At 42.2% G+C, this 25,684-nt stretch overlaps 1 protein-coding gene across 2 annotated transcripts in view; it reads right to left on the bottom strand.

Moving 5' to 3' along the window:
• The window catches only part of LOC129334226 (leukemia inhibitory factor receptor-like), a 114,361-nt gene that overhangs the window by 12,244 nt on the left and 76,433 nt on the right, over nucleotides 1–25,684 (bottom strand). For both annotated transcript variants that reach the window (XM_054986157.1, XM_054986158.1), the window contains exons 10-17: nucleotides 23,923–24,068; nucleotides 22,232–22,397; nucleotides 19,943–20,013; nucleotides 18,134–18,347; nucleotides 10,062–10,241; nucleotides 8,418–8,519; nucleotides 7,075–7,242; nucleotides 6,350–6,496 (exon numbers count right to left, since the gene is read on the bottom strand). In XM_054986157.1, coding sequence (XP_054842132.1) covers nucleotides 6,350–6,496; nucleotides 7,075–7,242; nucleotides 8,418–8,519; nucleotides 10,062–10,241; nucleotides 18,134–18,347; nucleotides 19,943–20,013; nucleotides 22,232–22,397; nucleotides 23,923–24,068 — 1,194 coding nt within the window. The remainder of the gene's footprint in view (nucleotides 1–6,349; nucleotides 6,497–7,074; nucleotides 7,243–8,417; nucleotides 8,520–10,061; nucleotides 10,242–18,133; nucleotides 18,348–19,942; nucleotides 20,014–22,231; nucleotides 22,398–23,922; nucleotides 24,069–25,684) is intronic.

Below are 25,684 nucleotides of genomic sequence, written 5' to 3' on the forward strand. Positions count from 1 at the left end.
AGAGAATCCAAAAACCTAGAAGTCTGCATGAAATTGTCCTTATTCTCATCACCAAATGAGATAATGTCTCCTGAGAAAAGTCTGTCAAGCTCATGAACCTCTCAGAAGACATCAAGCCAGTGGAGAAGCCAACAATGAGCCTCAGACACTATAATTGCAGATATTTACCAGCTTGTAAAGGGTCACAGCAGGTCTCTTCAATGCAGAGATGACCCACTTGGGCAATGAAACCTTGCCCTCATAATGTGTCCAAAGGTGGTCTGGACATAAAGAAAGGGTTTCTGAATTGACTGCTATTCCGCTATACCAAGATCATGACTGTTAACCAGAGAGCCTCAAATCCCTTCTGTACACACCACCTTGTGCGTAAAGTTACCTCCTTTAGGTTGTTGCTTGGGCATTGCAAGCAACAAGGTCCATGAAGGTGTTGTCTGGAAACTTGGGCCAAATCCACACTTACCCGGCACAGCGCTAAGCAGGCGGAGTGAGAGCGTCTTTCTGGCACGTTTTATGACGTCATCGCACCATGAGAGCAGCATCATGGTGCGATGATGTCATAAATCGCGCCAGAAAGACGCTCTCACTCCGCCTGCTTAGCGCTGTGCCAGTAAGTGTGGATTCGGCCTTGGACATCAGACCACTGAGTTGTGATGTGTGCTTTGCCAGATCATCAACTATTTCCTCTTGGAAGATTTGTTCAGTAGACCTGCATCTTTGTTGGCTGACCATCAAACAGTTCATTCTCCAGTCTGCACCTCACTAACTTTCAGTATTATGAAGGCAAGATCATAGATGGCACAGTATCCTGAAGAAAAACTCAAAGCTCAGAATCCTCCATTTCAGATTTGATTTTTGAACAATGGCTTGTGGACAATGTGTGCACTGTGGAACATAGTTCCCAAGTAACAGAAGATATTATAGCAATTGGCCAGCACAACAGACAAAGGGCTCATATAGACTTGCACATGGGAGCAACTATGCCTCTAGTGTGATCGAGGAGTAACTGCAGACTCTCTGAAACCAAGCACCTTCCATTACCGTATGTGACTCTTGCCTTGAGCTGCAAGGCCATTTAAGCCCCTTCAAAGATGCTGGAAGAAGAGCGAGCCTCTGATGATACAGATGTTCCAAGGACACCCTCAATTTGTATGTATTTGGGGGGGGGATTTGTATTTGGATACAAAACTACAAATAACCCAAAACTCAGGCAGGCTAATGCTGAAATCCCAGGATGAGAGTAGAGCTCACATGTAAAGAAATCTCTCTAGGAGTTTTTCTGAAGGGAGTGCAGATTTCTCCCATGAAGAACAGGGCTTCATAATAGTTTTGCCTCTGGCGTACAGTCACTTTCCAAGCATCAAACTCTTCCCATTCCAAACACAACACAATGTTGCCTCAGACCCGAGTTTCAGAGAAGAGCAATTCTTGGCTACTCCAAAGAGGCTACAAAGCAACAAGCTTGCTTTGGAAAGAGAAGGTTTCTGGAGTGGGGGGGGGGGAGGTAACAATACACACAAAACCTTAATTTTGCTAATTTATGAAAACGTGGTTTACGAACTTCCACAGGATAGGAGAACGGGCTCTAATTGTCTCAGACGTTTCCTCACTGCAAAATCTCATTGTCTGCAGTATCATTCTTTGGCTCTACCCATTCCTTGAACTGTCCTGCCTCTCTCCTATGCACTCCAAGCAACACAGAATGTCTTCGTAGTGTCTTTTGGAGATCAAGGGCACAGACATGTCTCCACAACACAATGCTGCAATAAGGAAGCTTAGTTTTCAATGTGCCACAAGCTTTTTTTCTACAAACACCCAGGAAACAGGTGTCTGGTGATTTGTGTTTGTTTGTTCATACAGTAACACTCCTTGTATGCCAATGGCTGGCTGTCAGTGATTACCTCTAGAACCACCCTCCTCTTTTCTCATATGAAAATGACATATGATAATAAGGATTGATCCTAGGACCTTCTGCATGCATACATGTTCTCTGCACGGTCCCCAAATACTCTTTATTTTTATCCTGGGCAACACAACGCAGTTGATTTACTGGCTTTTGAGACCCTGAGGCCCAGCTTCCTTACTTCCATTCAAGCCAACTGTAAAGGACTCGGGGCTTGTAGATTTCCAATAATACCTTGTCTCCCCGCCTGTGACCCACCTTGAACAAATATTGTGATCACTACAAAGAGGGAAGAGGTAGGCCAGAACTGTGGCAGCAGTGCCTAAGGCAACATCCTTGCCTGCCTAACATCATGATAAGGCAACTGTGATGGAGGAATAAATACACTATCTGCTTTAAAAGAGAAAAAAACTAACATGACACCTTCAGTATTCACTACTACACTAGCTGAGAAAGAACAGCAATGATGAGAGAATTTCTGGGATACTGCACTCTGGTCAGCAGGCAGAAAGATTCTGTGTGTTTGAATAATCCCAAAGGAATTTCACAATTATATCCTTGCACGCTGAAAATAAGCATGTCATAGAGGAATTTGTGGAATTTCATTTATATCTAGTTTTGTTTCAACCAAGAGGAGTATTCCTTCCTAAATTCCCATTTCCCCTTACTGTCAATACAGTACAACACAAGCAGTGTTGTACAGTACACAAGCAGAATCAGAGTAAAGATTTCCACAAAAGGACTCAGAGCGGAATCACAAGTGACAAAAGGCACAGATTGGACACTTGTCTGCTTCCCTCAAGTTTTGATGGGAAATGTAGGCATCCTAGTCTCGCAGCTTGGCTCTCTGACTGCTGTCCAATGGACTTTTCAACTGTCACTTGTCCAACATTCCGCCAAGCTGCCTACATTTCCCATCAAAACTTGAGGGAAGCTGACAAGTGTCCAATCTGTGCCTTTTGTCACTTGTGGTCCTGCTCTCAGTGTGACTTCAGGCTGAACCACGATTACCTAGTGATGTCCATGGCAGAACAGTAATTAGAACCTAAGTCTCCCAGGCTTAAAGCCAACCATCAAACCAACACACTACACAGCTCCTCCCATGCCCCCCCCCCCCGAAGACCTCTTGGGTCCATTCTTTCCCTCTCTCCTGGGACTTCTGCAGCAGTGAACTATTTTCTTGGTTCTTCAGCAATGCCAACTGTTTCCAAAAGGCACTGTCTTTTCTTCCCAATAGATCTACACTTGTTTTTGACAAGAACTCAAGTTCTTCCCTCATCAGCAACTCTAACCCTCTGTGTCCCCCCATTTGCCCTTTAGATTGTTGAATCATTTGAATCACAGACTTTTTGTAAGTTTGCAAGTAGTGAGACTGTGCTGGACCAACTTTAGGCAGTTTCTCAGGCAACTCTACGATTTCCTTGTGCTAAATTCATTTCCCATGCTTTGTACCTTTACTGTTCCAATTGTTCTATTCAACGTATTCATAGTGTCTGAGTAGTCTCTCTTTTTAAAAGTCTCTTAGGATGGTTAAGGCAGGTGTAATGATCTGCATGTTTTAAATAAAACCTGGAAGGGCTGTACACACATTTGCAGGACTGCTAAGAGATAATCCCTCTTGGAATCAGAGAACTTTGAATGGCAGGTAGTCAGAAGAAGGCCTCTGACTGGGTAGCCTAAACAGAGAGGGGGGTCTTGGTTCAGTCCTAGCACGCACGCACGCACACAGAGAGAGAGAGAGAGAGAGAGAGAGAGAGAGAGAGAGAGAGAGAGAGAGAGAGATTCAGTGTGAAGGAGCTGAGAGAGAGAGAGTACTCACAAAGAGCAGTTTCAACACCGGCAGGAGAACTGGGGGAAATTGACAAGGAAGTTTGAGAAGTATGAGCAGACTCTCATTTGGGCCAAAGAAAAGGGGATAGATCTTCTAAGGAGAGGTGATTTTCCCTACCCAGTCAAACAGGGAGGTGGTTCTGGAGTGTGAAGAGATCCCTGGTTGGGTGTGGTTGGAAACTGCCTGTGGAGACCTTCAGTTAAGATCTGAAAGAAAGCACTGGTGTTTGGAGAGAGAGGACTGGGGTACTAGAAAGTTGATACCACCATTCTTAACTCCAGAAGAGAAAGAGAACACTAAAAGAAAGTATACTAAAATGTTCAGGGGTAAACAAAGGGACCAAAGCCTCAAAACATAAGCCTTAAGTAACAGGGGAGAGTGTAACAACTGAAGTCTGTGTGTGTTCTGAATTTTACGTTAGAAATTTTCAACCCCTGACTTCACCTGACTTTCCCCCTCTAATGTAAATAAACCAATTAGTTGTTTTTGGAAGTTTAAAAATGACTCTGGTGACATTTCTTTGGTTTAAGGAAGAGGGAACATCATAGCAGGTTACTGAACACATTAAGTAAATAAATCCCCCCCCCGAACTTTTTGATAGGAGGGAGAATAAACAGGTGCTGGACAATCCTGTTGACTGCTGCAGCAGAGACATCATCTTCTGGCACATGATGAGCAATTGTGGTGAGCAGAGTTTACCAGAGTATGTTGCTTGTGGTGAGCAGAGTTTGCCTCTGGTACTACGTTGCTGAGGTCAAGATAGGCTATAATGGAGTGGTTGTGGCAGTTGCAGGAACCATCCTGTTGAGGGAAAAGGTAGCCAAGAGCAGTCACCATTGCAGAGCAGGTAGGAAGCACGGCAAACAGAGGAGGGATCCACTGAAGACACTTGTTGAGCTTTATAGTGCCACTTCTGATGGTGTGCCCCGAAGGACATGGTCCTTCCTGTCAGAGAGTCACTGACAACCTGTGTTAGGAGGACCCATTTTTCCTTTCTATGCTTGACTAGATATCAGTCATAGACACCGCTTCAAGCTTTTTTTTAAAAAAAAAACAACACAGGTTTTGTATCTTCTTACTGTTGTGTGTTTTGTATCTTCTTACTGCATTGAAAGTGCTTCTTCCCCATTGATTTCAGGATGGCAGGTATACACAGCCTCATTGCTGGGCTGCAGCACCTTGTGAATACAGCAGCTCACATATAAATCTGATCAAAGTTTGGCTCTGCTAAGGAAGCAAGTCGTGTACCGTAGCTATGTTGTGCCAATGACAAGCCAAGCAACTGAAAGGTCATAAAAAGTGGGAATGACTGCAAGAACCTCCTAGTGCTTAGAGAGATGCAAAAATCCTGTTGGGCGCTGTGAAATTTACCTATGAGCGTTCTGATCTGCAATTTCACAGCAATGGAGGGGCTGTGTATAGCCTGCTTGATCATTTCTGCACCTAACTAGTAGCAGATATGAGAGTTGCCACTTCAGAGATCATTGCGTTGGCCCCACTTCCCCACCACCCTCACATACCCACAGATCACACTCCTAGAACAGGCATAATAGTGCCTGTCGGAGGGGACAGGGAGGAAGAGTTCCTACTGCAGAGGCTCTGAACTGTTTTGCATTTGTAACGCTGCTTTTACGTAGTTACGGATGGGATGCTGGCACATTCAATAAATGCACAGGATTAAAAATTAGTTCCTTGCTCATGTGGCTTTTAAATTTTTTCCTTAGGAGACGCTTGAATCCACGAGTAATGCTTTGTGAGAGCCACTGTAGTGTAGAGGCAAGAGTGTTGGTCAAGGAACATGGAGACCCAGGTTCAAATTCCCACTCTGCCACAGATATTTGCTGGGTGACTTTGGGCCAGTCACACACTTAGCCTAACCTACTAGACAGGGTTGGCTGTGAGGGTAATATGGAAGAGAGGAGAATGGTGTAGCTGTTTTACGTCTCCCTTAGGGAGAAAGATGGGGTATAAACAAAGTAAATAAATAAATGTGAGCTATTACTAGCAGAGAGGAGGGAGGGACACAAGGAAGTGCAGGTGGTGGCCAGACATTGCTAGAACAGCTAGACTTTTGGGTTGCTCTACGCAGCCGTCACTGTGGCTAAACAGCCACAAGAGGCAGCAGTACTCAACAAACTAGTCTGTGAATTCATATGTTATCTCAAGCCACGAGATGTTATCTCAAGTTAATACAAACTAAAGTATATAAAAACCAGCTATAAACCATAGTTTGAAATCCCAGACCAGCCCTGACCAAACTAGTCTCAGTTGTTGAAGCGTGTCACTCTGGAATGCTGCTGCTCATTGGGGCTGGACCATCATAACTCACAGGTTTTATCAAAGAGCTTACAAGTTGCAAGTCTATTGTAGTGTCTGAATACAGCAATTGTCAGTTTTAGATTGGAATGTTGTGGAGGAAGTACTGAATCGTATACTTTCACAATCCAGCAAAATTCAATAATATGATTGACTTATTTTGATCATTGTTGGAAGATTTTTTTTTCCAGGAAGTAATAGGATGTTTGCTATTTGAGTGCTGTATCCCATACTATCATTCCACTGCTACCTGGGTGACAGCAACCCCCGACCTCAAGCAAAAAACTCACAATGCCACTTACAATTTTCCTTCGTGACCACATACAAGCTGCGTCCAGGTCCAATTCCTCCAGCAGTGTAGGCACTTAAATTCAGGTGGTAGCTGGTTTTTCCTTGAAGATTTGATATTTTGAGTTTTGTTTGTTTAGGTTCCGAAATGTTAAACAACTCTGGATTTAAAAGAAAAAGAGAAGAAGAACAATTAAGAATCTGTCACATTTTCAAGCTTCTCCATCATCATCCCCCACTGCATCTCAGAAGAGAGCTTTCGTTAAAAAAAAAAAGGCATTGTATGAGAAACAGAGATAATGTGCAGTGGGTTAAAAGCACTGGATGAGCATCATACATCTGGCAAAGATGACTCACCTACTGCAGCTGAGGCTCATAGGTTTGGCACCACATAAGTTATCAGGCTTGGATCCAGCCAAACATTTCCAGGGGAGGAAAGGGTTCTGCCTGCAGAACGTGACCCACTTGCCTTCCATTCCTGCTGCAGCCAAGACACCACCTTTGGGGAGCGGGTGGCATTTGAGGCTGCAGCAAAAGGAGGCGGGTGAGAAAGTCACACTCCACCTCTGGAAGGGCTCAGTCTGGATCCGAACCATCATCTGGATTACTGAAAAGCATCGTGCAGATTTCTGTCTTTATTTGGACTGTCAACTCTACCCAGTGCAGCTGTTGTGTTTGAAGCAGGATTTTGCACAAAGCATACTTCACAAGTAATCGGCAGCCACGAGGGGTCATTTACCTGTTTCAAACCCCTTGGACTTTATTTTGCCTTCCTCCCCTTTGGCAAACTGAAGAAAATAACCTCTTAAAAAGCCACGACGCTCACTGACAGGAAGCATCTCCCAAGTTATCAAGATGGAATCTGAAGTGGTATGTTCCACAAGCACCTTGGGAGCAATTCTTGGACCTGGGTAGAAGGCAAAAGGAGGGGAGAGATTATGTTTTGATAATACAAATTACACACAAACGCTGCAACTGAGCATTTTAGGTTATCTAGCCTAAAAGGCAGGCAGACATTATTCAGGAAGGGTCTTCCAGTGGCCCACTTTCAACTGCAGAGCGCACAGAAAAGTAATAAATGAAACTGGACTACAGTCCAGGAATAGTTCCAGGTAGTCTCTGTATACATGTGCAAGTGGGTGAGTCTTGGGGGGGGGGGGCAACATGCTCCTATCCGCTGCTCATTGTTTCAAGTTATTCCTCAATCGCACTGACTTGTATTGGGCTCCATACTTCACAGGAGAGGGACTAGGCAGTAGGTTAAGATAGCACACAAACACCTTACAAAGCAGCAGTGAGAGCTCCTAGTGACCCAAGAACTCTTCGCCTCACTTTCAGCTTACTTCCACAAATGATCATGCACTTGAGGATCAAGAAATGATGGGGGAAAGCTGTCATTGAGACACCTTTCCAAGACCAGAGGACATCTTTAATCCCAAACTGTAATATGGGAATGACTTCATTTTTTATATCAATGTATTATTTTACCTGAACTATTTTCTATTTAGACGTGTCCTCGTTATGGATATAAAAAAAGCCAAGCTGGAGAAGTCCTACAGCACTGTAGGACCAGTCAGATGGTTGTGGGAAACCCACAAATAAGAACTTTTCCTGCTATTGCCCCCTCTCTGGCAACTGTTGATCAGAGGTATTCCACTTAAGCAACATGAATAAGTGCCACTGATCGGTTGGTCTGATATAAATTTCTAGTATCTTTCTAAAGCTGATCCTGTTCTTTTTTCTTTCCTCTTTTCTCGATCTGTCTGGGTCGTTTCAGACCCTTGTGTGGATACAATTGCACACCTGAAGATACACCTGCTCTTCTTTTGAGTCTCTCTCTCTCTCTCTCAAAAAAGGTTGTACCCCTGCTGGTGCCACTCACCTTAAATTCACAGCTGGACCCAGCAATTGAAAACCAACTATTTCAGAATAACCCAATTGTTACACACATCCTTATGAAGTTCAAGGGGAACATACTTCAAAAGAAATCAGTAATTACTTATTTGATTTTCCAGAATTAGTTCAATACACCCCAATCAAATTCACATATCTATCTTTTAATCAGTAAGTAAGTGTACTTACTTAATTCTTCCGTGTAACCATTTACATATTTCATTAGCTGATATCCGTTGTCTTTGCAGCCGAGAACAGAAAAAGTGTATCTCACTCCTGGCTGGAAATGAGCTATGAGACAGGAATATCATTTTAAAAATATTTCTTCTGTAGCACTTTGATCATAACATATAAATACATGGTTTCACACAAGAAGCAATCATTCGGTGATACATCAGAACCAGGTAAGGTAAGTTTTTGTATGAGTGGTTTTTTCCCCCACTGACCCTTTGAATAGAAGTTCTGTAACTCAATATTTTGACCCTTGAAAATGAGGAGATGTTTCCTTCGCTGCTTTCACACTTGTTGAATTGTGCGTTTTTGGTGCACTTTAGCAGTCGTTTGCAGGTGGATCTTCCTTTTCACATGGGAAAATCCTCTTGTAAACAACTATTAAAGTGCATTGAAAGTGTATTATCCAATATGTGTGAAAGCCACCTTTCACAGCTAAATATTGCTATAATCTCCCTAAACTAGGAAATACAATAATTAATTGCTATAATTAATCTCCCTAAGCTAGGAAATACAATGCCGCAGCTCCCCCATGGCATGAAAGATCCTAACTGTACTCAGTTACACTCCTGCGTGTGCTTAACTTTTCAGGTAGACTGGAAAGGCTGTGATTATGATACAATAGCAATTTGCAAAATGATGGCAGATGTCTGTTAATCAGCAAGACATATCAGGAGGAAAGGAAAGAAAGTTTAGCTACTCGAGGCCATGCCATTTCATCTTAGGCTCAGCCATCCAATAGAAAGAGGAGGATTGTGGCTGCTGGACATTCAGCTCAAGAGACCAAAAAGGTCCATAAAAACAAGATATTTCCCACGCTAGCTCTGTTCCTTAACTCCTCCCCAAACAAAACAAAGCACAGATGGATGGGCACGCAGCCCATGCAAGTTGGCTACAATTAAGCTCACAACTGCTAGCACCGTGAAGGGACACAAAACAGAAAATTTGGCAAAATCCAGGAGAAACTCTCAGCACAGTGCTATCAATGAAAACAAAAATCAATTCAGAAATACAATGCAGCTTTGAGGAGCACTGGAAAACTACCTTATTGATCAGATGTTGAACCATTAGCTCAGAATGGCCCATCAACTCCAGCAGTTCTCCAAGGTCTCAAGCAGCCATCTTCCCCTACATTAAATTGTTAGCTGGAGATGTGGGGAAGCAAGGCTGTTCCTACCATTGAGCTATGTTCTACCATATGGGGAAGCAAAGCTGTTCTACCACTGAGCTATGTTCTACCATGTGGGGAAGCAAAGCTGTCCTACCACTGAGCTATGTTCTACCATGTGGGGAAGCACGGCTGTTCTACCATTGAGCTATGTTCTACCATGTGGGGAAGCACGGCTATTCTACCATTGAGCTATGTTCTACCATGTGGGGAAGCAAAGCTGTCCTACCACTGAGCTATGTTCTACCATGTGGGGAAGCATGGCTGTACCACTGAGCTATGTTCTACCATGTGGGGAAGCACGGCTGTTCTACCACTGAGCTATGCTCTCTGCCCATCACTGGCACTTCCATTTGCAAGGTCAGTCTTCTATGAAAACAAAGCAAAAAACCAAACCCCTTACTCCTATGGAAGTGAAATACCATTTTTCTTACCAGATTTGATCACAGCTTGTGTCACATTGGAAGGAAATGTTTCCCAATCAACAACACAGGGTTCTGGCCCAGGAGCATGACACCATCTTACTGTGTAGCCACAGGTAACTTCAGAATCAGGGGGCCACGCAATGGAAACGCCATCCCCTACTGCAAAACCGTCTTCTGTTGGAGCACTACCTGAGACATGGAGAGAGTCAAAAATTAACTCCCTGAGACCCTCTTAATGTATTCACTTATTTAGACCCTTCTTTTCCAGTCTGCTCAATACAAATTCACAGAAAACAAGCACAACATCGTACCCCTGATGCCTAGCAAGTCCACCTTCTAAAATTAAAGCTGTAACAAAACTATCCATTCAGAACGTCATATGGGGCCTCTTTCCAGAGTCGCTCAGCTTCACATTTCAGTATCTATCCCGCAGCCTCATATGTTCCATTCCTGAGCCAGGGGATTGACCAGGCAATGGCTGGATAGATTCAAGCTTTACTGGATGAGGCAAATTGTTCAGATCCTTTTCAACTTGATTTCAGGCCTGGTTGTGGTACTGGAATGGTCTTGGTCACTCTGGTAGATGACCTACATTGGGAAACGGACAGAGGGAGTATGATTGTGTTGATTCTCCCAGACCTCTCACTGATTTTTGAGACCGTTGATCATGGTATCCTTCTAGGCCATCTTTCCAAGTTGGGAATGGAAGGGATCTTTGGAGGCCCTAATTCAGGTTTTCCCCACCTTCTGAGATTAGACGGTTGGCAAATATACGTGTAACCCAAGAGAGGGCCTTCTCAGTAGCTGCACCAGAATCTCTCTCCTCAGAAAGACTCGCCTGTCCCCTTCTGTTTCCATCTTCCACCAGCAAGTGAAGACTTCATTTCATCCGGCGTTTCTTCAGCAATCCTTCTTTCATGCCCAGTTTTAATTATTGTTTTAATGTTTTTGTATGTGGATTTTAGTTTGGTTCTGGTGAAGTATTTTGTTTGGTTTTAACGGTTTTTAAAATGTACTTTTATTATGTACGTTTTTAATCTGTTAGCTTTCTTAGTGGTCCAGATGAGGGCATAAAGACAGGATATATCATAGTGGTAGGGTTGTTAATCTGCTCTCTGCTCACTTGAATCCCACTACTGCCATGAGCTTAGACAGTGCCTTGGTTAAGCCACTTCTCTCAGCCCTAGCTCCCCAGCAATATTATGGGAGTAATGATAACATTGATCTTGTTCAGTGGGGTACTAATGCAGTTGGGTACTGCTCTGAGTGGGCTACTAATCTGTCAAGAACAGTATATAAGCAAAGTTATTATTATTCTAAATATCCTCTTAATTGCTGCTTTCATTTCCTTCAGCCGGAAAACATAATGCCTTTTTAATGAAAGGGGCAGAAGAGGCAGGCCCATATAGCTACAGGAGGGATGTTTAGTACAGCATTCATTTCTTACTGAAGACAAACGGAAGTTAGAGATCTCAGCAGTTCTGTTCCCATTACCTTATTCCATGGCCAAAAGAGTCTGCAAAAGGGATCCCAATTAGAGGTGGGCACGAACCAAAATACAAACCAAAACTTGTGACAGACCAGGCTGGTTTGTGGTTTGTGAACCAGCGGTTCATCGGATCCCATTTCTGATGAACTACCACGAACTTTAGGCTGGTTCGTTTGGTTCATTTTTCAGTTCATCACTGCAGACAGCCTGGTGTTGATCAATCAGTTTCCTAGGCAACAGGGGATGGACTTCCTGCAGACCTTCTGCTGACCTGGAAGTGGTGATTTGCTGGCCCAGAAGTCACATTTTCACGAACCAAAACGAGCCAATTCGTGAACTGGGGCAGGTTCGTGAAAGTTCATGAAATGTGATGAACCATGAACCACCAGGTTTGTTTTTTTTTCTGGTTAGTGCCCATCTCTAATCCCAATCACAATACACACAATTTTTTTTACAGATGGACAGAGTTGCATAATTACCATTATGTCTGTCTAGGCCTGTTGAAGCAATTAAGCTCCTACGCCCAAACATTTATAAAAATGTTATAGCATACACAAAGGTATTTTCTTAACAAGATTACAAGATTGCTTGCACTGGAGCATCTGCAAGTAAATCAGATTTAGTTCTATTATAAACTCACAGGGACTATACTGGCTTCAATTCAGATTTTCCAGCTTTCTGTTAAGAATCATTTTGGATAAATAGGACTGTGGAGCAAGCTGCCATATTTAGTCAAAAGGAAGATAATCCCTGAATGTAAACAACCTCCCCACAAAAACCTGTTATACACAGAAACTTGTATTCAACTGGACATAACTGTAACTTGTATGCAAATGTAAGACACCACCACTCCTCTTTTGATAGCATGTCTGGGGGGGAAAACTAGTCTTGCAATTGAGCACATATAATATATTTCTTAACCAAAACAAACTATATGAAAACAAGTTCCACTGGTAAATAAGTATTATTTCATGTAGTACCATCAATAGTTCTTAACAGCAAATGCCTACATTTTCCCTTTCTTCTCTATGATTTTTTTTCAGTAGCAAATGTAATCCTTAGATTGTTGTCCCATTAGCAGCTCAGCCTGGAACACTGACAAATATCAAATATAGACTTGAATTGGCATATAAACAGGAGCTTACTGCGATGATGTTTATTTCAAGCTACCAGACGCATATCACAAGTGGAATTTGTAAGTGTATGGAAACTAGCAAATCATCCATCTCAAAGAACCCAGATGAAACAGGCAAATCCCACTAGAACCTACTCACAAGAAAGTGTACCTAGAATTGCATCTGTTCAGTGAAAGACTCAGAAGTTGAAATATTTGCCAAATATAGCTAGCCCACACAGAAAATTCAGTCTTGCATAACTTTACTCTTAAGCAGGGCTTTTTTTAAATGGAATGCAGTGGAAAGGAGTTCCGGAACCTCTTGAAAATGGTCACGTGGCTGGTGGCCCCGCCCCCTGATCTCCAGACAGAGGGGAGTTTAGATTGTCCTCCGCAAATTCCCCTCTGTCTGGAGATCAGGGGGCGGGGCCACCAGCCATGTGACCATTTTCTCCAAGGGCAACCCACCACCTCTTTTCCCAGAAAAAAAGCCCTGCTCTTGAGTAAGTTCCACTGATTTCAGTGCCTTACCTGCCTTGCTATATGCAGCTGTTAGTCAGAAGTGAAATATTTTGGTCAGACCTGTCTTTAAGCTACTGCCTCTGTTTCAAACCACTTGTGAAACTCACAACACAATTAAAATGAAATCAAATACATCATTCTCTCTTCTCGGCCTCTGAAGTATTCATAGAATGCACAAAATGCAGTTCAAAAAGAAGCTGCCAGCTTACTCCTCACGCAGCTTTCTGTATGAGTCACACTTCATGACTACAATCCATGACTCAAGATGCCTCAGAAATGAGTTACAGTGTGGGTAATGCAGAGAGAGAAATTAATTCAAAGTTTGTTTCTAAGTAGAGTCTGACAAGGAATAAGAATCATCAGCTGTTCGCTTAGCTCACAACCTCAGAAAGTTGGCCCTGACAACATTAGTCAATAAGAGGTTACTGTATTTTATTTATACAGCTGCCATTTTGTTTACACAATAGGTTGGAACCTATCGTTTTTTTCCACTGGACAAAACTGGAGAGCCAGTTTGGTGTAGCGATTAAGAGCGTGGGACTCTAATCTGGAAAACTGGGTTTGATTCCCCACTTCTCCGCTTGAAGCCAGCTAGATGACCTTGGGTCAGTCACAGCTTCTAGGCACTCTCTGACCCACCCACCTCACAGGGTGATTATTGTTGCAGGGATAATAACATACTTTGTAAACCGCTCTGAGTGGGTGTTAAGTTGTCCTGAAAGGCGGTATACAAATCAAATGTTTTATATTATATTAGGCTCTTTCCTAAAAGGATTGCGGACTCAACATGGACAAGAGCCAAGAGAGATGGGAGCTGCAGCGAGGATGGGAACTGGGCGAGTAAAGGAAGAAAAACTGTAAGATTGAATTCAGTATAAGCAAATGAATGCATGATGGAGCTAGAGGGGTCACCTAGCATATAGGAGCTTCAATGACATTCAGTTGTGTTAAGCTATATTTGGGTTTTTCAAGCTTCCTACTCTGAGAGAAATCCTCCCACCTCAACCACTCTACCAGTACCTGGACAGGCGATTATGAAACGTGATCTAAAGAACATCCTCATTTCAGGCAGAGCCCTAGGTAGGCCAGTATCACTACTTCCACTCATGCAGTTTTGGGAAATTCACTGTCTTCTTCACTTCCAGCCTTATAAAAATTAAAGAGCCTTGTTACAGAGGGTGTTTTGATCATTTTATTCCCTGAAATGGAGTGTTTTTAAAATTTTATTGTTTGCTTTATTGCCCTGCTTTGTTGCTGTACTTGATGAATCATTGTCAGTGTTAACTGGTTTCTAAGAACATAAGAGAAGCCATGTTGGATCAGGCCAATGGCCCATCCAGTCCAACACTCCGTGTCACCCAGTGTCCAAAAAACCAGGTGTCGTCAGGAGGTCTGCCAGTGGGGAAGGGACACTAGAAGCCCTCCCACTGATTGCCCCCTGACAAACACCTAGAATACAGTGCATCACTGCCCTAGACAGAGAGTTCCATCTATGTATTGTGGCTAATAGCCACTGATGGACCTCTGCTCCATATGTTTATCCAATCCCCTCTTGAAGCTGACTATGCTTGAAGCTGCCACCACCTCCTGTGGCAGTGAATTCCAAGTGTTAGTCACCCTTTGGGTCAAGAAGTACTTCCTTTTATCCGTTCTAACCCGACTGCTCAGCAGTTTCATTGAGTGCCCACAAGTTCCTGTATTGTGAGAAAGGGAGAAAAATACTTCTCTCTCTACCTTCTCTATCCCATGCATAATCTTGTAAACCTCTATCATGTCGCCCCTCAGCCGTCGTTTCTCCAAGCTGAAGAGCCCTAAGCGCTTTAACCTTTCTTCATAGGGGAAGTGTTCTATCCCTTTAATCATTCTCGTTTCCCTTTTCTGCACTTTTTCCAGTGCTATAATACTTTTTTTGAGGTGTGGTGACCAGAATTGTAAACAGTATTCCAAAAGAGGCCATACCATTGATTTATACAGGGGCATTATGATACTGAGTTTTTAATACCTCTTGTTTACTGTAGACAAGTTTTTTTATGGCTGTGTCGGTTCAAAAGTAACACTCAAAAAGCCAAGAACACAATCCACAAAATATATTTTCTTAGGAGCAACCTAATGACACACAGAACTGTGCAAGCTTTTGAGCTCTCCAGAACTGTTTGTCAGACCAGATGTTATTTAAAACAACCACATTTTTAGATCATGATTTTAAGACCTTTTCATGCCTTTATATATATGCAAGTACATATACTTGCATGAACGGTCTTAAAATCATGACTTAAAGGGGCGGGGGAGAGAGAAGCAGACTTTTTTAATATTGTAAACATCTGGCCTGATGAAGAATTCTTGGGAACTCAAAAGCTTGCATACTGCTATGATTCACTAGGGTAAGCTAATAAAAGGTATTACATGTTTTCTGTAATATGATTTTATTGTTATGTTGCTTTTATCTGGTTGTTAGCCATCCTGCATACTATTTTAACTGATGAAAGATAGGATAGAAATTCCCTAAAATAAATAAATAATACTAAATAAATGCTAAATACTAAATAAATAATAAGCTAAGGTTTTTTTCCAGAGATGCTTGTCAGCCATTGCACATCTTGCTGAGGAAATCCAGAGATGTTTCCAGGGTTCCTTGTGACAACACTCAAATTATATACACCTGGAAAATCTGTAATGAAAGATAATTGCCTTCAATGGAGATCAGAGTGGAAGTATGAATCATATCCCACATGGGACTGTGGCAAGGCACTTGGATTCCAGAGATCTCATGTACAGGTCACAGCTGGTGTGGAGGCAAGATGCTTTCTACGTGTCTTCCTTTTCCTGGGATGTAAGAAAAGGCTTGGGGGCACAACAGCCAATGCAGCTGAGTGGTAAAGTCGCCAGGACAAAATTGCATAACTAACAGAACAATCCTAAGCACGATTGCGCGGTAAGGCAGGAACTGGGTGGTATCATTGTTTTGCTGTTCACATCTGGCTTCCAAACTGCACTTATTTGGTCTGTGGCGTGGGAGCTACTAAATGAAGGCCAGCAGCTCAGGCACTGTTTTCAGAACAAAATTCCACCATGGTTTGTGGAGATGAAACTCTTAAGAACAAATGTTACCAAAACAAGAGGCCCAGATGAAGATATTTACATGGGAAATAGTAATACTTGCTCTTCCTTGTTACTGCTTCACTCCCCATAGCAACTCACATGCCTTACTGCTGTTTTTATTGTAGCACAGGCAGCCTGTTCTTCTTTCTTCCAAGAGACGAAGGTAGTATGGGAAAAACTTGACAGACAGGTTGACATTGATCCTTTCCCGGGTCTTGTTGGAGGTCATTGAAAGCCAAACCCCTGTCAAGTCTCCTCTCTTTCCAAAGGAAGAATAGCCTTCTCACATAAACTAACCGGCTCTGAACTTGAACTGTGTTTGCCATACCCATGGGCCCGTTTGTGTGTTAACTTCAGTATGCCAGCATTTTGTAAGCCAAGTGGGCAAACCAATATTGTGCATATATGAGCAAATACTTCCACACAGCTTTCATCCTATTCTTTTAACCAGGCCTTGATATCAGGAATAGATAGTAACAGGGAAAAGGAAATTTGGCTCTCTTGTGCCACTACCATCCAGCAGTGTGATGTGAAGGCCCACAAAAGCAAACCTTGTTGTCCTCATTTTTTGTGAGGACTACTTTTATTATTTTTCCAATAGAAATCTGTAAATTTGGGGAAACAGAATTCAACATCCTGAAGACTTAGAGCCAAGCTACAAGAGACAAATTACACGAGGAGGAGCACATGAAGGGAGTCGCAATGTTAGCCAGGAAGCTGAGTTTTAAAAGAGATCGGCTTTGTAAATTTCTCCTCTCTACAGAGCCAGGGAGATGGCTGCTCAGAGCGTTTTGTTAATTTCCTCTTTGCCTCCTGAAGGCTCTATCAGTTTCACCTCCCCTTCTAAGAGGCAAAGAAGAAATAAACAAACCTTCTGAGCAGCCATCTGTAGAGAGGGGAAATTGAAAAAAACCTTCTGATATCTTTTAAAACTCAGCTTCCCGACTAACACTGCGACTCCCTTCACATGCTCCTCCTTGTGCAATTCATCTCTTGTAGCTTGGCTCTTAGCTTTCACTGAACAGGAGGGGGTCAAGCATAGCCCACTCATCCTCTTCACAAGTAGCAGAATAAACTTGCAATCCTAAAAACACAGTAAGCACATTGAATAAAGTGGGATTTCTGATTAGGTATGCTTAGGCTTGCTCCCTGCATCATGCATATACATGCAAATTCTCTTTATTTGCATCACACATACAGGTTATAGAATGTAGCCCTAGTGTGATTTTTTTTAAGACTCTTCTGTGCTTGTTCTTAAAGTCCTCAATATAAACTTCTCAGAGGCCTACAGGACAAAGAGCAACCACAACCTCGCCAAATGATAAGGGAGGGGCCATAAGTGAGTGGCTGAGTCTTGTATAAGCTCTTATGTTCAGTTACTAGTTAAGATGGTCTTGGTTTGTAGGACAGGGAAAGAAAAGCTTGGAAAGTCACTGCCAGATGGCACAGGCAGCTCTAGGCCAGATCTCATGACCATTATTATAAGGGCAATTTCACATGCTCATCATATGGTCTGCTGCAGACCAGCACAGCTACCCACCTAAACTATTCCTGTGTTCATATATTTAACAAATGTTAAGAGAAAATACAGCCACTGCTCACATCTCCCCACTTTTACCACCTCTGTTATTTTCTAGAAGACCAAATAGAATGGAACACAGCACAATATCCACGCCTTCATCAGCTGTGTAACAGAAGAAGCATCTGTAAGTCCAGTCCGCCATACAGGGCAAGAACAGCTACACCTGCTCAAATCCCCTCTTTTACATAATTTTTAAATGCACCTTCCAAATTTTGACATCTCTGAAAAGCTGCTCATCCCATGTTTCCAAATTCTCTGCTTGACCCTGTACTTACCAACTGGAACTTCCGCACTTTTTATCTGAGAAGGAGGAGAGGAGCCGGCTTTGTTTTTTGCCTCGACATGAAACACATAATCGTTTCCCCCAAGATCTATGGTAGTGCCATTGTAGTATGCTGGAACACTCACAGAGCTCAAGCTCTTATCAAGTTCAGACCAAAACACTTCATAATTTTGTATCAATCCATTTGCTTCAGAAACCGGAAGTGGCTATTGAGAAAGACATAATGAAGGAAACAAGAATAGTTGAGGGAAATGCGAGGGAAAGGTAGTATGAGACAAAAACAAGCATTTAAATGAATTTTTTTTTTATAATATTTTTTATTTTTCAATATCTAACATACAAAACTACTACATACATACATAACCTACAAGACAGTAACTACAAAAGACTACAATAGCACAAGGGATGGGAAAGAAGGGAGAAAAAAGAGAAAGGGAAGGAGGGGTGGAAAAAAGGGGAAGGTGACCTACAAACACTAAACACTACATTTCAATGCTTTCCCTTCATACTGCCATAGTAAAAAATAGCTTATTAAAATAGTGACGGAGTGGCTGATCATACAAATTACAAATTACAGTTCAAATTAACTTTTTCCCTCCCCTGGGCCTCGGGCGCAATTCTCTCTGCGCAGCTACCGCCGGAGCGCTCATTGCCTCCCCCCTCCCTTCCTTTAAATGAAATTTTGACTACGAGCCTCAATTTTGCTTCAGGTCACTTTTTGAGAACTGGGCAATGCCCCATTATGTTACTAACAACATGTTTGTCATCATGAAGAAAAGGGTTTAGTGGCAGAGATGCCTGCGAGATCTCTCTTTCTGAGTTCTTGAATCCAGTGGCATTGTGGCAAGGGGTGTCAGGCTTATTTATGGAGATTGGTAGTGGCCCAATCTAAAGGGTTTTAAATTAAACAATTTTTAAAAGACATCTAGCTGATGTTTTATCTATGCAATACACTTTATTGGCTCTCTTAAAATATATGTATTAAATCATCTCTCAATCTTCATACCATAGGTAAAATCTTACTTTGTCTCAGTGTGAACAAAGAGACTACTTAATGGTGTGATTCTCAACATTCTCCTCAGGCAGTCCTGGATGTTTGTTTAATTTTGCTACAATGGATTACCGCTTTGTAGTTCTTCTTCTCAGACAAGAGCTATCCAGATGAGCAGACAAGCTGTTTCCAGGGCCAGAGAAGAGACACTGTGCCTTTCATGAGAGCAGCAAAGTCAGGCATTAGCCAAGGCTACAAGACCAGTGAGAGGCCCCAGAAAACACCAGACCTTGCTTTTCTCTGGAGCCAGCTATGAGAGGCACAATATGTCTGCATTGAAAGGTTTGTAAGCTGCCAGGCCCTTAAAGCAACCCCAAAAAGATTTATGCTAAATCAAATAACTTACTAACTACTGAAATTCAAGACAAAAGGATATGCAAAACTGAGTAAACAAAAATGACTATTCTTATATACAATCAGAGATTCTAAGAAAAGTATCAACAATGCACAAAACACATCACAACTGATGCTGATAATAGTTTATAGAATAATACTGAAAGTTTTCAATATCAATTATCAGTTATATAATTATCAATTATCAGCTACATACGTAACCTGTATGTCCAATAAAGTGACAAAATGCAAATATCTGCCAGATAATACTTATTTTATTTAAAACATGGTGACTTTTTATTACAAAACCATTTGTGCATGAATGCTGAGGGGAGAAAAATCTCCTCAAATGGCCAGCATTACATGCGTAAACAAGAAAAATCTAACAAACAAGTAAGCAAACAGTTAAACAGGTACCTTCCAAAAGATGTTTACAGTTTCTCCATCAGGACTTCTCTCTCGCCAAACATCTGGTCCTCTTGCTGGAGCTGGGAAAGGACAGTTTTACTTACACAAAAGAAACTATGACTTGTTATCAGCTGACACCAAGTCAGTCCCTTTAGGTCAGACCATCTGGTTGCTACAAGGGCCAGTTCTCAACACTACAGAAATCATCTTTGCTGACTGCTTCCCATAGTCTCATGTTTCTCAAGAAGAGTTATATCTACATTTTGAGAAGCCAAAGCCTGCTTTGGGTAATCTTTTAGGACACTTACTATGGTCAAGGAAAGAAGAGAGATACAGTAAAACACTTAAACGTTACCACAGTTCAACAGAAACCTTTCAAAAACAAAATCCAACAGGATGCTGCTGAACTGGAATTCATATGTAAATTTGAAAAGAGATGCATCTGACAAAGAGAACTGCGGTTCTCGAAAGCTTGTGCTACAGTAAAGTTGGTTAGTCTTAAAGGTGTTACTGAACTCGTTTCTATTTTGCTACTACAGACTAACACAGCTAACTCCTCTGGATATATGAAAATTTGACTCAGTCAGACTTGGATTGAATAGAGACTGTGAATGGTTATCTCATTATCAGAAGTAACTGCCTTGCAGGCATTCTATTCAGATTCAGCTATGGAGGGGAGGGGTCACACCCAGCCTGGATTGTGCACTCCACCTCTTCCATGACTTCTGCAACTGATTTGCATCTACTCCCCACTCCCCTCACCACCTATATATATATATATTATATATATATATATATATATATATATATATATATATATATATATATATATATATATATATATATATATATATGACCAGTTTCTTCACACCCCTCCATGCATCTGACGAAGAGAACTGTGGTTCTAGAAAGCTTATTGTACAGTAAATTTGGTTAGTCTTAAAGGTGCTACTTGATATGTACAGAATATGTACATTTGCAGAAATAGCAATTTGGCCCATCTGCTCTCTCCCAAAAATAAGACAAATCTGCTGGGGAGAGGGAGAGCCAGACGTAAGTACCAGTTGCAATCTTTAATTACAAAGGTGTCAATGGTTGTGAGAGTCTTCAGGTGGTCAAAGTAAGCTCAACTGTCAAGATACTATGGAATGTGTATGAACATTTCCACTCACCAAAGCTTCAAAACTAACCAATATGCAAGGCTTAAGAACTGGTGTTTGCTTGGCAGATGTTCAGCAGAATAGTATTGGTCAGCTATTACTCCATAAATAAAAGTGTGTAAGACAGGGGTTTGTAAATGTATGAATGTGTACATGTATGTATGCAAAGGTTAGGCAAGAGAAAAGGGGGTGGTGGACAGAAAATTTATGGTGCATATGTATATGATAGAATATAAAGGGATAAAATTCTAATTTGCATGCACTTGTCAAATAATTTTGTCAACAGAATATACTGTTATCTCATGCTATGGTAGTAAATTTAAATACCAGTTTTAGAGGGGGAAAAACTTTTCAATTTGCTTAAACATGATGTGTATTCAGTTTCAGTCTGTGCTTGTGTGAGGAAACAGACGGTCATTGTCTCGTTCTTAATAGATTGTGAATGGCTTTAAAATACCACGATCACATCCTACTAGGGCTGCATTCCTTTAAAAGGAGAAATTTCCCAAGTGTCACAGGTATTTAAAATACATTTTCCATTAATAAATGCTAAATTAAAGATTCTAGGAAACAATATGAGTTTCTAAACTGCAAGCTTTATGTACATTATCCATGATTAGGGTTCCAAATGTGCGGCTTGATTCCAAATCTCAGGATCCATGGATGACATGGTATGCATTGGATCATGGCATATGCATAGGAAGAGCAGACACAAACGCACTGGGTTCATCCCCTTGCCTTTGGCCTATGGGACACCATGTGCAAAGGAAGTATATATGCATTGGTTCCATTTCCATGATTTTGAGCATGGGCTTGTAACCTAGGTGCTGGAGTCAACAATCATGGAAGCAGGGGGTGGGGCCAGGTGGCTCATTCCTGCTCTCCCCTCTACATAAATCTGTGCAGTTTGTGTTTCAGATACAGGAATTTCAAAATTGACACACAGGAGATCAAGATTCAAATATTTCTAAATCTGAGAGGAAGATTTATAATCTGCTTTGCTCTTGATTGAGAGCAGTTTTTCCCTAAGTGAGAATGTTTAGATTGCTTTCCAATTACAATCCTTGCATTTCCTGGCTCAATCATGCATTTGGCCTTGCCTGGATTTGGAAGACATCCTATTGCTCATTAAACTTACGGGCTTCCAGAGTTGTGTGGTGTTTATTCTCACTCCATCGGCTCCACTTCCAGAAAAAGGGTTCAATAGCTGAACAACGAACTTGGAAAACATACTTCGTATAGGGACGCAATTTGTCGATGGAGACAGAGTAAGTCAAATTTTCTGTACCATTCAGCTGCACATTCTGCAGTTTAAAAAATAATAATATATATATTTATATATCTATATATTTGTCCAGCACCAATAATATATAAGGTGCTTTACAAGACAGCAAAAAGGCCCTCCCTCTTCCAAGCCCAAGGAACATATAATTTAAAAGGCACTTTCACATACAGCCATAGAAGTGCAGAAGCAACTTTCTTGTGGTAATACCCTCAAAGTTACAAAAGTATGTAGGTATGAATGGCAAAGCCACAAAGGCAGGGCCCAATTGGTCATTCCTATCTGACTGGCAACAAGCAAGAGGGAGAGGCTGTGGGCAGCCAAAACAAAACCCAAACACAAGAACCAAAGCCACATCATGCTTTTCATTAGGGATACCAAAATGACAAAGAAGAGTATGCAAGCACTGAAGCCTTAGAACTCTTCACTAGGAGTGTGCAATCTGGGTTCAGCAACCAGTTTAAAAACTGGATATATGCCGATCCAGCTCAAACCAGTTAAACCAGATCACATGACTGAACCCTGGATCAGATTCGGGCACCTGGACTCGCTGGGTCAGATGACCTGACTGCTTGTAGCCACTGGGCAGCCGCAGGGGGCAGCCACAGCAGATATAGAGTAGCAGTGTGAGCAAGAGAGCAGCGATGGCGAGAAGGAGGAGGCAGCAGCAGGCAGGGTGGATTGCCTTTCCATTCTGCTCCTCCACCCTGCCCAGGCTCCAAAAGAGCTTCTTCAAGCTGCTGCCGGATGCCTTTTAAACTGTGCATCTCAACACGTTTGTCCTCAACTCTTGCTTCACTAAAAGGATTCTCCATGGGATTCTCTGATTCCACACTGGGATTCTCTTGCAATGGAGTAATGTTGAAGAAGAGAATCCCAAGCAGGGGTGGGGTGCAAAGGTCAAAAGCCTTGGAAATGCTTCCTCCATAGGAAACAATGGAAAGTGGCTGGGGGCTGCTTGTTTGGACCCCAGCGTCCAATCCTGAAATTTGGGAGGTCTTTCCTGGACATTGAGTAGGGTCTTTGAAAATTGGGTGGAGATTGCTTTAAAATTGTACCCCCTCTCCAGCACTGCAGACATTTTTTCCCTCAGGGAACAATGGCTGGTTCAATCTGGAGATTCTCTAACCCAGATCAGAGAATCTGACCTGGATCTCAGGGATCCCAGATTTTTCTTTATACCTGAAATCCAGATTACCTTGATTTTGGGGGGTGGGCACCTACTCTTCATCAGGTTGGATTCAGAAAATATTAAAAGGCTGAAGAACATTTCAGGTCATGATCTTAGAACCTTCTCTTGTCAGCATCTTTCATAAAATGTTGAGCTTTAGATAACGACCTGAGATATCTGCTCTCCCCGCCCCTTTTATTTATTCAATAACATCCAGTTTGATTAAAAGTTCTGGAGTACTCAAAAAAATGCACATTCTATTCTGCCATTTTGGTTGAGCCTAATAAATGGTATTACGTTGCTTTTGTTCTTGTGTTTGAAGGACAAGTGAGGTTGTTAAACCCCTCCCCCCCCACACAAAGCAAAATGTACCTACCAAATCTTCTGGGGCCCCACCACTGTTAATTCGAACCAGACACTGAAGCATAATTGGCATCAAATTGCCAGACAGCTGCCAAGCCAGAGTGATGTGAGTTGGGCTATTGTTAATCACAGTTAATGCCGTAGGGGTCTGTGGATGAACTAGAGAGGGAGAAAAAAAAAACATACTTTTTGTCAAATGCCTCTTATTATTCTTTATTTAGTGCCAAAACTTTGCCAGGTGGTTCACAGAACTCGGGGCTGAGGGAAGTCTATAGTCCACCAGGTGTCCCACTTGCCAGTTTGGGGTACTGGATACCCGAACTGCATTCGGGTATAACAATAACAACAACAACATTTGATTTATATACCATCCTTCAGGACGTAATGTGGGTGGAGCTCTGAGAGACCTGTAACTGACCCAAGGTCACCCAGCTGGCTTCAAGTGGAGGAGTGGGGAATCAAACCCAGTTCTCAAGATCAGAGTCCTACCGCTCTTAGACACTACATCAAACAGAATACCATATATTCTGGGCTATCACTGTCCCTATCCGAGGTTTCTTTCTCTTTCCAGCAGCAAAGGCAGCAGTCTGCCCTACTGTCTGAAAACAGTGAGTGGGCAAGCTCTTGGACTCCCACGATGGTTGGCTACCGCAGCAGCTATTTCCTCTTCCAGCCACCATGAGAGAGTCAAAGAGTCTACCCACTGTGTACCATATACCTCCCCCCGCACACACACACTCTTTTTCTACACACACACACATCATATATATGGTATTCTGAATATCTGAATCCAAGTAACAAATTCTTTTTTAGTGTATACCCCTAGTAGAAGACAATACAGAAAAGATTAAGCTGTAATTAGGGCTACTGATGTACTACATACTCAACATAATTAAAATGCATCCCCAACACAATTCTACAAATAGCGTACATTATTGTGTAAATTTAATGTTTGCCAAAAGTTTGTAGACATTCTTTTACTGTATTTTATTCTTGGCTTTAGGAGTGTTTACTTCAAAAACTTCTGTATTAATTTGGGAATCTCCATTTTGGGTAGGGCATTGTTTTCATTATTCCATTTTTTCCAAAGTATTGTAATTACGTCAGGAACTACAATGCCAAGACCACGGCAATACAGCCCGGAAAACCCACGACAGCTATTGTAATTAGTTTGGTTTTTTCCTCCAGGTCCTAAAAATGTAGGACCATTATTTTTGTCATTACCCCCATTCCTCAGGAGCGGAGAAGGAGGGACAGAAGAGTCCAGCCCTGGAGTTACCTGGCCATCACTATCCACACTTGAGATTTCTTCCTGCTTCCAGCAGCAGAGCCTGCCCCACAGTTGGTGAGTGGGCAAGCTCTTGGACTTCCATGATGCTTAGCTACCACAGCAGCTATTTCCTCCCCCTGCCACCATGTGAGAGTCAAAAAGCCTATCCACCCTTTTCCAGCTGCAGGGGCAGGGTCTACCAAGTCTGATGCCAGCGGCAGGCAGAAACCACCAGCGGGAACAATGCCAGCATGACAAATCCCAGGCCAGTTTGGTCCCTTCCCTTTTTAAATGGGTGGAGGCCAGGTTTACCTGACCATCAGTTGTTAGTTGGCATTTCTCTTGCCTTTTAAAGGGAAGAGACACAGAGCTAATCATAATCCTTCTGGCTTTGAAGTCAGGGGGGCACGAGGGCCAAATGAACATCCGTGGCAGATAAAATAGCGCTCAGATTTGCGGACTTCCTCTTAGCCTGAGATACTTGTTGAAGGGGGTCTTCTAGGTC

This window comes from Eublepharis macularius, chromosome 8 (genome assembly GCF_028583425.1).
Source record: "Eublepharis macularius isolate TG4126 chromosome 8, MPM_Emac_v1.0, whole genome shotgun sequence".
Taxonomy (NCBI): domain Eukaryota; kingdom Metazoa; phylum Chordata; class Lepidosauria; order Squamata; family Eublepharidae; genus Eublepharis; species Eublepharis macularius.